General features: G+C 34.2%; 2 protein-coding genes across 2 annotated transcripts; one reads left to right on the forward strand and one right to left on the reverse strand.

Moving 5' to 3' along the window:
- The first annotated feature begins 317 nt into the window (after positions 1 to 317).
- LOC100180207 (gamma-aminobutyric acid type B receptor subunit 2-like) lies at positions 318 to 5,574 on the forward strand. The gene is made up of 9 exons (XM_002122597.5): positions 318 to 478; positions 777 to 884; positions 1,163 to 1,285; positions 1,846 to 1,956; positions 2,777 to 2,913; positions 3,400 to 3,550; positions 3,689 to 3,741; positions 4,336 to 4,507; positions 5,086 to 5,574. The coding sequence occupies exons 1-9, from the start codon at positions 356 to 358 to the stop codon at positions 5,194 to 5,196; spliced, it is 1,089 nt and encodes a 362-aa protein (XP_002122633.3). The 5' UTR covers positions 318 to 355; the 3' UTR covers positions 5,197 to 5,574.
- Positions 5,575 to 5,713: 139 nt separating this feature from the next.
- On the reverse strand, positions 5,714 to 13,020 carry LOC100177854 (endoglucanase 13; the record flags this gene model as incomplete). The annotated part of the gene is given in 11 exon segments (XM_002122671.2): positions 5,714 to 6,217; positions 6,580 to 6,733; positions 7,276 to 7,465; positions 7,937 to 8,069; positions 8,558 to 8,659; positions 9,216 to 9,415; positions 9,800 to 9,968; positions 10,279 to 10,478; positions 10,841 to 11,214; positions 12,248 to 12,411; positions 12,913 to 13,020. Coding segments are annotated over 11 exon segments (1,995 nt in total), but the record flags the coding sequence as incomplete, so codon positions are not given.
- Positions 13,021 to 13,187: the final 167 nt, after the last annotated feature.

The following is a 13,187-nucleotide window of genomic DNA, read 5'->3' on the forward strand; positions in this document are numbered from 1 at the left end:
AGCTCTACCAAAGTATTTTTGGTCTTATTGTTTTTTCCAAATTGTCAAGCAAAAGCCTAGGTTTATTAAAAAGTTAAATTTAGCTTAAAAGTATGTTTTTTTGCCGCATAATCTGTAAAAATTAATTGCATACTGTTTAATAAATGCATGATAGTTTTAAAATTAAAGGAATATATTTTATTTTTTCATACACCCTGTGTCCTTGAACGTCTGGTAAATTTTTGAACATCTGGTAAATTTTTGAATGTTTGGTAACCTTTAGCGGAATTAGGCCTGAGCCCACTACCCTAATTAGGGCTGAAATATTTAAACAAACTTAAATTTTAACGATGTTTTGAATTTTAGGATCATCAAAATGTCCAGCCCCAATCTTAACAATGTGATAGCAACTGGTTGTGTGATTGCTTACATTTCATTGATACTGATGGCAATTGAAAGCAAACAAGTATCTCCGTATATATTTGATGTTCTTTGTAAGGTATGTCTTTATACATATTATATTAATGAATGAATGTAACTTACCTTATCCTTGCGTCGCCGGAAAACAACAGTTTTTATAACAACAACAGTCGTTTTGTTTCTTACACCTTTTTCTTACGTCTTATGCTAGAGTTACCATGTATGTTACTTTCTGTAGTGCATTTGCCTATCTGCTACATACTTTTATTAGGTATCCTCATGACTTTAAAAGCGTGTTGTGAATGTCCAAAATGATAAAATGAAATCTTATACGCTAACAGCATCAATAACCTTGTGTTATATATATTTTTATTCAGGTGCGGCAGTTTTTACCCCCTTGTGCATTTACGTTGGCATTTGGAACAATGTTTCTAAAAACATGGAGAGTGCACGCCATCTTTACAAATGTCACAGTAAAAAAGCAGGTAAACAGGTGTTAATAAAAACTCAATAGTGTTTTTAAAATCTAGACAATGTTTTTTGGGGTTTGTTTTAATAATTAAAACTTAAAGTCCAACTGTACATACTTATAGCAATGTGTTGAAAAACAACCACAGCGATTCAGAAATAATTAGTCGAACCATTTTGTTAAACTTTTTTTTGATTTTTCGTTGGTTGGACTAATTTATTAGTTGGATTTTTTTGTTTTTCTGTGAATTTAGTAACATATCATTTTTTGCTTAAACCTTTGTTACTTTTTTAGGTTATAAAAGATTACAAACTGTTTGGAATCTTGAGTATATTTCTCTTTGTTGATGTCATAATACTGATCACGTGGTTCGCAGTAGATCCAATGAGGCGCGTTGTAAAAAATTCAACCAATGAGGTAAGATCAGAGGTGACAATTTTTTACATTTGTTGTCACCCATTGGTCATTAATTAGTTGTTTAAAATTTCTATATGAGGAAGTATTAAAACAAACAGAGATCTTCTAAACAAGCATCAGGTGTATGGAAACTATCTGTGTTATTATAACTGCCATTAATGTTTGTATAAAAAACATTTATAAGAAACAAAAAATCATCCACAAAGTTACAAATGGGGTAAATCATAAACTAGCATATGTTGTATAAAATATACCCCCCATATTATAAATTATAACTTTCAAACTTGCCCTGCAAATGCGAGTACTTATATTAATATAACAATAACTTTATTTGTCTCTTCGAATATGGTAGCGAAAGTTTAAAAATATTTAAACGAAAAGACAGGATATAGCCAAAAAACAACAGTTGTTAAAACACGCTTACAATTAAAAACATATTTACATTTATGATGAACAAAATAAGCGTGGTCTCTACACCTAGCACTCTAGCAGAACAAACGAGCCATTTATATACTATTATAAGTTAAATATCTAATAGAAACAAAATCCATGTATTCCAGATATGGAAGGAAGGTGGACAATATGTGATTATTCCACAGAATGAGTTCTGCACAAGTGACTACACGTTTATATGGATGGCCATTGTATGTTCATACAAAGGGATACTGCTGGTAGGTTTAAATTTTTTGTGAAAACACAGCATATTCTATTATGTGTGAGAACCTACAACATGTTAGGGAACCTGGGAATAGTCACAGCATAGTTTTTAATATGTGTTTTCAACTAAGATTTCAGAATGTATTTTATCATGAAGTTTTAACTAAAATTGTAAAATAAACTAAGTATCTCATGTAAATGATAATGATCACTTTTTAACCTGTGTCAGACAACTAAAATTTATCTTGTTGTAATATACTGTAATGCATATGAGTATAAGATTGCTTACTATATGTGGTGGATTCACATACCTTTTGCTACTTCCCAGTAAGCAAATTTCCAATTTTGACAAATTTGCCCACCTATCAGAAAAAAGTAAGTTATTTGTTAGTGTTTTAAGTCTTACCCAAAGACACACCCTCCATAATGGTAACAGCATTAAGCTTAGCACCTAATCATTACCACATAATCTACTACATTCGCTATATGAGTGAATGCATGAATGAATGAAATTTATTTTGTTTCCTTGGTTGCGATAACGAAGAACAAGAGAGGGCTTTTTGATAAAGAAAGAAATAATTTTATGCATAAAAAGCATGGATGTTACACCCTACAGGCGATACAATCTCAAAAATAAATAACTAACGTTTAATTAAACATATTAAAGTTCTTCTAATTGAAAGAAAAGTGTGCGTAAGAATAAGTGTGCGTAAGAAAAAGTGTGTGTAAGAAAAAGTGTGTTTACATACCATCTTTTCGTTTCAAATGTTTCTAAATCTTAACTCCCATGATCAAAGAGACAAACATAGTTTTTATTAATGATATTTTATACAGGTTTTTGGTCTTTTCTTGGCATGGAACACTCGACATGTTGCGTTACCTACGCTCAATGATAGCAAGTACATTGGTGTGAGTGTTTACATAACGGTGATTACATGTGTCATTGGACCGACCACTTCATTTGCTCTCAAGTAGGTTTTAATGTGCATCTCCTTGTGCTTAATGTATAAACAGATATATTAATACCCGTATGAGAGAAAAGTTAGACCGGTGATTTTTAAAGAAACGTTCAGAAATTTGTCAACTTTAAGAAAATTCAATAAAATCTTTTTTACTAAAGACTTAATACGAAAAATGCTTATTAGGCATGTATGTGTTATTTTGTTCATGTTGTTGTTTTTGTTTTTCCCAAATAGGCTTTCTGTTTAATGAATAAATAAACAATGGATTGTAACTTATGAACCCTACGGGTTACAATTTTTACAATGCATTAGTAACCAGAGTGGGTTGAAGCAACAACGTAGAATATTTTGCCCAAGAGCGGATTCGCTCACATATTTTGCACATGCCACAATGGTAGCAACATCGAGACTCAAACCCAGTGTCTTTTGGTTTCATTGCAAGTGGTGTAACCACTGCAACGTTTTAAATAAAAAGACCATTTTTTTATTTTTTAGAGATTACCATGATATTTCGTATGCCATTACATCAGTATCAATACTCCTGTGCACTACTGCCACCCTGTGTTTGGTGTTTGTACCCAAAGTAACAGCACTAAGGCGTCTGGGTGACAGGCCGGATAACTCAATGCAGATACGCTTACATGGGGTAAGTATTTAAATAAACTGTTATGCTACCAATCTTGTAATCAGGTTTAGAGCACCATTTTTTTATAGTCGTTTGCTATGAAATCCCATTATACTTATGTAATATTGTTGCCAATTATTTCTAACTTTGCGCTTACAGTTAAAAAGCAAAGAAAGGCAGCCATTGAGAAGTCTTGTGTCTATGACAGTCAGGTAAAGTATCCAACTATTTTTCTGACAAATAATAGCTTTATTTTCATTGCTTGGTTTAATGACTGTAATTTACTGTTAACCAACGGTTTATGTTTAATATAATAAAAGAATGAATGAATGAATGAATGAATGAATGAATGAATGTAACTTACTTTATCCTCGCGTGGCCGGAAAACGACAGTCGTTATCACACGGGTTTAACACCTCGTGCCAGCTTACGAGTTACCATGTATGTTACTTTGTGGGTGATTATTTTTTGGGGATTTTTTATTTTTTTATGTATGGCTGATAATTTGGACAACCCATTAGTGACCCATGGGTTGGAGCAATTGCCGTTAAGTGTCTTGCCCAAGGACACATACGCCCACAATGGTAGCAGTGTAATGTAACTGATTTATTCCTATGTGATGGCCTAACGTAAGGTTGTAACTTGAAGTGTATGAAACGGAACACCCATGTTATAACAACTGTCATGCGCTACTATGCCAGAATCAATAAGTTACATTTATTCTAAACCAAATGTATACACCTTTGTAGTTGTCTGTTTTTTTCTACTATTTGACGATTCATTTATTTTTTGTAATTTGATTTCAGCCCATTTTCTGGTAATATGTCTGGCTACCCTGCACGCTCTGGAACGGGAGAATCCACTATAGAAGATAAACAAAGCAGTTCAACATCTGAACAAAATGGCTTACTAGCAAATGAAGATATAGTTAAAAAGCTAAAAATTGAGAAAACTAAACTAGAAAAAGATTTTAAAAAGGTGATGGAACTAATATTATGCTAGGTTTAATTTTTACATATAATGCAACTTTAAAAGTTTAAACTTATTTTATACACCTCATGCCCATTTACGAATTCAAACATTTGTAACTTTGTGGGTGTTTTTTGGTATGGCTGACAATTCTGATAATGCATTAGTGACCACATTGTAAATGTCATTTTTCACTTATTTTCTGCTGCATAGGCGCCGAACCTGGGGTGGCAGAGTAGGCCAGCATACCCTGGAATTTTTTACACTAAATTGGTAAACATTACAACCAGATTTTGTTTCATAAAAAAGTACGTCTAACTATCCTTGCCTCTCCTGCTTTTACAGCGTTTGGCAGATTTGGCTACTAGATACAGTTTAATATAAAATGATTCCTTTAGGATATTGGTGTAAAGTGTAAATAGTATCTATAACACAATAATCACCCACTAAGTAACATACATGGTAACTCGTAAGCCGGCACGAGGTGCTAAACCCGTGTTATAACGACTGTCGTTTTCCGGCCTTGTGAGGATAAAGTAAGTTACATTTATTCATATATTCATTACATTTATTCAATCTTTTTTTAGGCTTGTGAGCTGCATGAACGACTAGAAAAGACCACACTATCACCAGACTCGTGCTACATACAGATTATGAAAGAATCAAAACCTACACATCAAAGCTTATCCGGCATATGACATAGCAAACTGTATTAATACCATTTGTATAAGCTCTACATTATACAAAGTATACACTACCAACAAATGTAATATATAGGCAAAGAGATAGTTTCATTGCTCTATGTCAGAGATATATAAAGCAAATGATAACTTGGAGCTAAATCATAAGTCCCTTGGCTTGCCTTGCTATAGGACCTTGCTCTAATAGAGTATATTACATCTGGGGTTATTGTTTTAAATGCACATATGTCAATTGAGCAGCAGAGGTGTCCTGCTTTTATTTATTATATAAGTCACTTGAGTTTATTGTATTTCTTCCACTGTGGAAACTGTGATGAAATAAGTTTCGTGATCATTCAAGTTGCATTTCGTCCATTAAAGAGTTTAAAGAATGAATAATGAATGATTGAAAGTAACTTAATTATCCTCTTGTAATAAGGCAAAGATAGTCTTTATACACGAGTTTAGTTTTATACACCTCGTGCCAGCTTATGAGACGACGTATGTTTATGAGACCAAGTATGTTAAGAAATTATTTAGCTTTTTGGTGAATTTTGTTTATTTTCCATAGTTTAAGAACCACTGCTTTAGGCTGTACAAAGCTGTGAAAAAGCAAAGTTGATTTTTTAAAATCTTGTATAGTTTCAGCACAGAGGAAAGCAGTTTACAAGTACTTTTGGGTTTAATGGCCATGGTTTGACTCTTTTCCACACCTTTTACCAATAGTGTGTTTTAACGACTGTGATTCTGTTGATTCCCTTCTCTGCATTTATAATAATAGAATCTTGGCTATTATTTTTAAAGAATTAAACAGAAAAAACATTTTATAATATTATCCTTAGGAGTAAATTAAAAATAATGATGCAAAAACTGATAGTATAAAAACTAAAATTTGTGGGGAAACAGCAGTAGCAGATCCCCTTGGTCTAACAGTAGTACTTGTCCCAACAGTGCTGTGAGGTGAAAACCAGGGCTCATGGTTGCGAAGAATTTCAAGGTTGGGAAAAACTGCTTGATACTGAAGTGCAGCTACAGCGCCCTGGTAATGTAGTTTAGTTTATTTTGACTTATTTACTAAACGTTGGCACCTTGATTTTTTCCCACCTTAGTTATTAAGGGTGTAACCTTATTTTAATGTCTGACTTTTTTAAATTTTTAACAAAATCTAGGGGTATATTTATAAAATGCAATTACACTCATTGTCATTTACCAACTGTTGTTTTATCGTTATATAGTGCCTTTTTGTATAAAATATTTCTAAATCTTTGCTACCGTAATCGAAGAGACAAATAAAGGTATTATTATTATTATCAAACATAGTAAATCTTTTTCATCATTATGATGAATGGGGTAAACTGTGGTTAAATGTCTCGCCCACACTTAACACAATAATTCACTCACTTGAAAACCAGCATTATAATCTAAAGCAACTTCACTTTGCTTAAAATTATTTCTTCTGTCTTGAAAATTATCATTATAGTCAGGACCCCCTACAAGTGCTCCATTTAACACAAAGTGGTTTGGTTGTGGACTCTCTTCGCTTGCCCAGTTACATCTAAAATATATTCAGCATTTAGCCTTTTGAGTGACATGCGGCAATTGCTCCAACCCAGTGGTCATTAATGGGTTGTCCAAATTATCAGCCTTACATAAAAAATCCAAAAAAATAATCACTCACAAAGTAAGATACATGGTAACTCATAAGCTGGAACGAGGTGTATGAACACTTATGTTATAACGACTGTCGTTTTCTGGCCACCCGAGGATATACATTTCATTCATTCATTTTTATGCTGGAGCAACAACAGTCGTTATAACGCGGGTATTCTGTTTCATACACCTAGTTTTGCTTGCAAGTTACCGCATATGTTACTTAGTGGGTGATTATTTTTGGGAGGAGGATTTTTTCGTTTTGTTATGTATGTATAGCTGATAATTTGGACAACCCATTAGTGACCACTGGGTTGAAGCAATTGCTGTTAAGTGTCTTTCCCAATGACACATGCGCCCACAATGATATCAGCGCCAAGCCTTGAACCCATTACCTCTGGGTTACAGGCAGGCGCGCTAATACTCAATGTCTATAAAACTACATACTGCTGTGGTCTAGGTGGGCATGAGCTTGATCTATGATGAGGTCTTTGTGGTGATCGGGTTCCAAACCCAACAACATAACTTCTCCCACTGTCACCTAACATATAGTGGATCTGACGTCGTGCCCAAGCTGCGTTCACCTCCGAATCGATACCAGCATTTGATGCCATCAAGCAAATAAATGCTGTGTTTGCTAAGAAAAAAAACTTTTTAAGTACAGCTATGAAATAGACTCAGATTCTAGATGTGTTGCAAAAGTTTCATTCATTTACAATAAATTATGGCAAAGTTTATTCTAAGTTGACAGGACAACGACAGTCGATATAACATGCATGTTCTGTTTCATACACCTTGTGCCAGCTTACAGCTACCCTATATGTAAAAGAGCCAGGCTTAGAACTAGTATTTTTTTAGCTAGAGGCAGGCCCTCTAACCACTGTGTTATTATTACCATTAGTTAGCTAAATCAATCTGTATAATGTGTTTGTAGCAAACCAAAAAATCACCACAAAGTAACATACATGGTAACCCTAAAGCTGGCACAAGGTGTAAGAAACAGAACACCCGTGTTATAACGACTGTCGTTTCCGGCCAATTGAGCAAAAAACAAGTTACATACATTCATTCATTTGTATTCCCGAAATGTTGATAACACTTATCTCACCAGCATATCTTAAAGGGCTCCATTCATGAAGATATAAAAGACCTCCTTCTGTGTAATTAGTGTTTCGTGACCTCACAGCAGAACAATAATTCTTGACAGTACGTTTTGCTCCATAACCAAGATTCCTGGAAACCTGTAGAATTTGATGGTTATGTTTTGTTGATGTCCGGGGCCGTAGCAAAGTGGTTAGCACGCTTGCCTCCAACCCAGCCGGTGACTAACGTGTTAGTTTTAAAAAAACACCCACAAAGTTTCATAAGTGGTAAGCTGGCACGAGGTGTATGAAACAGAACACCTGTGTTATAACAACTGTCATTGCTCCGCCATAAGAAGATAAAGTAAGTTACATTCATTCATTCATTCATTCATTCATATCTGAACAGTGGTTGCCTAATAATGAATAAATAAATAAATGAAACTTATTTTCCCTCACATGGCAGAGCAATGACAGTCTTTATAACACGGGTGTTCTGTTTTATACACCTCATGCCCACTTACAAGTTATCACATATGAAACTTTGTGAGTGTTTTTTTTTCTAAAACTGACAATTTAGACAACTTCTCGGGTTGGAAGCAGGCGTGCTAACAATACTATGGTACCGGATAACTTAAAAATCTTACCTGCACCATTAACATCTGAAGACCGGCTTTTTTATCATCCCAGGAAAACCTTAACTTATGAGGAAGCTGAAACAATCCCCAATTCATGTATTTTCCCTCAGCCTGTGTTAGAGTTAAATATATCAATAATAGGTTTATTAATCTGGTTGAAGTAATAAGAATAATAATGGTAGTATTAATATTAATGAATAATAACAGTATATTCAGATATAGTATATTCGCATAAAGTCAAAAAGATCAGAATAGTACACAATTTAACATAATAAAAAATGTACAAATTATCAATGAAACGACAGTTGTTAAAGAGAATAACACACTGAAAGTTTAAGGAGAACTACAAATTACCGTTATACACAACAAATAATATACAGTATTTTCCATTTAACAGCTAAGATCAAATTAATAAAAGCTATGCAGAAAAGAAAGTTAGTAAAAAAAGCAAAATCAGTATTGACAGCATAACATGTCAATAATATGAGATCAGTAAATATATTTTTAAATGTAAGCGTGATTTAACAACTGTTGTTTTGTCGCTATATTTTGTCTTTTCGTTTAAAATATTTCTAAATCTTTGCTACCAAAATCAAAGAGACAAATAAAATTTGTTATTATAAATATACACAACCATTTAAAACCAAACATTACATTGTTAACTTACATCCCTAATATATTTGTCCTCTCCAGTAGCTCTATATATCCACAATGCAGCCCAAATCAGCTCATCTTTAAAACTTGTAGATTTGTAAAACTTTTTAGCTCCAGGAATTGAAACGTGATACAGCTTACGATAAGTTGTGGCGAAATTAAAAAGTTGTTTTGCATGAGTTATTAAGTTTCGAACATAAGGTGTCTCTGAACCTAAAAATTAAATAAATTTCACTTTTTGAATGTAACTTGTTTATAGTCCGGTGGTAAGGTAAGGCAACAACAGACGTTTAAGAATAATTTTTAGTTTCATACCCTTAATGCTGCTTTCGAGTTATCATCTCGTAAACAACTTTGTGGGTGATTAGTTTTGGAAGATTTTTTCACTATTTTTTTTAACGCAGACAATTTAGAAAACCCAAAGGCCACTGTATGTATAGCAGACAATTCATTATTAACTACTGGATTGGAGTAGTTGCTGTTAAGTGTCTCACCCAAGTGCGCTAACCTCTATCTCTCAGCGCCAAATTACTCAACAGTAAGCATAAGGTATCAAGAAAAACATAAAAAATAGTAAATACACATCCTAAATGTTACCATTTGCTTTTCTTCTTATCGCAAGTGAAGTAGCTGCCATTGCTGCTGCTGTTTCTGCAGCCAAGTCTGTGCCTGGCTTCCTTCTATCCACTTTAAATGCAGGTCTGTTACCAGAAGGCATATCTTCAGGTCTACCCCAATATCTATGGTCAGCTACACCATCACCAACCTGCATTAAAGCAAGTTTAACTCAAGTTGACCGGCACTTACTGGTTTAATACTTATCACGATACCATTAGGGGTGTATATGTATTTGGACAATATGCTTAACAATTTTTGCTGTCTAAAATTATCTAAATTTGTCACTGTCATACATAAAAGAACTATCACTTATAAAGTTACATACGTTGTAACTCAAAAGCTGGCATGAGGTGTATAAAACAAAACACCCGAGTTATAACGACTCTCATATTCCCCCCACACAAATATAAAGTAGGTTTCTTACATTCATTCATTTAATAATAGCAACAATAACACACCTGGCCATACAACACATTAGGAGCGACATGAGCCTTTAACAAGTAATCAGTTCCCCATTTCAATGCATCAATTGCATTATCCAATTCCCCTGTTGTTCTGTATACGTCCCAGTACTCCACCACGCCCCATGCTAACAAAGTGATGCTGAATGCCATAGGAAACCCAAACTTTACATGGTCACCTGCATCATAGTAACCACCTGCAAAAAAGGCAGACAAGATTAAAATTGATAATAAAACAGCTCTTCTGGCAATTTATCAATATAGTAGTATTTAACCGGAATAAAATGAATTATGGTTGTTCAAATTATCACCCATACATACAAAAATGAAAAAAATCACTTACAAAGTAACATACATGGTAACTTGAAAGTTGGCATGAGGTGTATAAAACAGAACACCCCTGTTATATCGACTGTCGTTTTCCGGCCACTTGGAGATAAAATAATTTACATTCATTCATTCATTTTCTGTTTCATATACCTCATGTCAGAGTTACCATGCATGTTACTTTGTGAGTGATTAATTTTTCATTAATTTTTCATTTTTCATTTGTACTAACCAGTCAAATCTTCCCCATTATTTCCTCTGTCATTCATGGCTGAATTTCCTCTCCAAGGAATTCTATTTCCTGGTGGTAATCTACCTGATCTCTGGGCTTCATAGAAAAGTAAAGATTTGTGTAGAATTTCTGTGTAGTTGTACTTTGTAACTGCAGGAATTGGAACTGGGTTTCTAGGGCGTTGTGTTATTATTGTTGGTCTTGTTGTTGTAGTTGTTGATATGTTTGTTGTTGCTGAGTTGTTTTGAGATTCTGTTGTTGTTGCAGAAGGTTGAATATTATCAGCATTTTGACCGCTGCCATTATATTCAGTGTTCCCAGTATTTGTAGTGTTGCCATTATTCGTTGAATTGGAATTTATTTCTGCTTCCAAACTGCAATACAATCATGTTATAACTTATAATGACTGTTATTGCCCACCATGTGAGGTTAAACATGTTTTATTCATTAAATAAAAATAATTTTATAAAACTAAAAATGTTTTCCAGATAAAATATTATGAACACGCAAACTGTTTGTTTTGACAGTGTTATACCAACTTTAAAAATGACAAATATCAACAAAACTTGCTTAGTGCTGTCACGTGTGTCGGAAGGTCACGATACGACGTGGTTTAGTTTGGGATTCTGACTCGGAAGTTCTCTTAACAGACAACACACTAGTACCTTGATCAGATGGTACACAACGTTTATTCTTAACATACACAACCTTATTCAAATAGAAATACAAACACCTTTCTAGAAACGTACAACACATAACAATAAACTGTAAGCCATATAGCATCATGACTACTAAACTCCAAACACTTGCGATACTTTGAGTTTTGAACCAAATGGGACGACGATTTATATGCGAGATACAATGGCTAGCGCACGAAGTGTTAAACTCCATGACTGCTCGTTATCAAGCATACAATAGACGTTTCCATACGCAAATTATCTGGGGCGTAAGTTGCTCCGATGAAACAAAAGAATTAGGCGAGAGGCTATACAGTAAAACAAAAGGCAGACGCGTGATTAATCCGCAGGATAACCACGTTAGCGGTCCAGACAAACCAATTCCCAGGATATCGCTTTGATTGATACAAAGCATTTGTGACAAGTGCTTTTTTATTCACTGTAAACTGTACTCTGTACATTTTGAAACCTAAACCACAGGAATATTTATCTGTATTTTTCCAAAAGTTAAAAATTTGTGTGACGTTAATTATAAACAGTCTGTATTTATTCCTTTCTATGTTCCATGAGAACAGTTTTAAATTGTTCTTGGCTAACCTATATTAGTTAAAAATATGAAAAAAATGTTATGTATTTGTTAAAAACTTATGGAATAGATTAGTTGTGATAATATAGTGAATAGTAACAGCATATTAAAAGTTTTTGTTTGTTTTTTTTTTGTAAATTTAACCTGTTTAGAAATGAAAGCAAATCTGTTGTTGAAATTGCCTCTGGAGTCCTCGCTGTAGGGGAAGCCCCGGAGCTGCGAAAAATTATGTTGCCTTGAAATCTTATAACAATTGGTGGAGAGATTAAACTGTAAACTCCTGTAGGAAAGTTTGCGATGAAGTTTACCTGCGAAGACATAATAGTATATTAACCTAAAATTTCGCTTTGTTAGGAAAAACTTTTTGTAGACACTGAAAATGCATTAACAAATGCGTCAAACGTTTGTTAAAATCCCGTTTATGGCGGTTAAGAAACTATCATACCAGTTTCTCGCCAACATGCTGTCTTTCAATGTTAAGGACCATCATACGTGTAAATTTTACGTCAAATATGCGTTAGGGGTATCTGTTTGTATTTTCCCTCGTAGTTTTAACTTCCATTGCTTTCATGCGCCCAATAAATGCATTTTTTTATCTACAGTAGGATGGGGAAGATGGGACACTTTTAAACTCTACTTCCTCGTCCCATTTAGTAGTAAACAAGGAACATCCAAAGAAATATAAAATATGTCCTCGTGACTCTCATAGACCGTTGTTAATTGTTTAAAACACGATCAGAATATCTGGATATTAAGTGCTAAAGGTGTCCCATCTTCCCCCACCCTACTATATAAAGATTTTTTCTTACCAGTAAGATTGTTCCAACTTGAAGCACTTTATTGTAAGGTTCATTAACGATTGTAAACTCGCTTGTCGTTTCGCCGATTTCTGCTTCTTCAACAATGCCCGTCCAACACTAGTTGAAACAGAAAACAACATAAATAGTTCGTATGCTCTCGTTTCTAATGTGGCGTAGTGGTTAGCGCGCCTGCCTGTAACGATTGGGTAATGGGTTCAAGGCTCGTCGCTGCTACCACTGTGGGCGTATGTGTCTTTGGGCAAGACATTTAACGACAATTGCTT

The sequence above is a fragment of the Ciona intestinalis genome, unplaced genomic scaffold (genome assembly GCF_000224145.3).
Source record: "Ciona intestinalis unplaced genomic scaffold, KH HT000265.1, whole genome shotgun sequence".
Classification (NCBI taxonomy): Eukaryota; Metazoa; Chordata; class Ascidiacea; order Phlebobranchia; family Cionidae; genus Ciona; species Ciona intestinalis.

Excerpts from the sequence above, each read along its gene's own strand:
- LOC100180207 (XM_002122597.5), top strand. The coding sequence starts at position 356 with ATGTCCAGCCCCAATCTTAACAATGTGATAGCAACTGGTTGTGTGATT. Across the intron at positions 3,742-4,335 it reads CTTGTGTCTATGACAGTCAG|CCCATTTTCTGGTAATATGT; the intron begins GTAAAGTATCCA and ends ATTTGATTTCAG. Across the intron at positions 4,508-5,085 it reads TAGAAAAAGATTTTAAAAAG|GCTTGTGAGCTGCATGAACG; the intron begins GTGATGGAACTA and ends ATCTTTTTTTAG.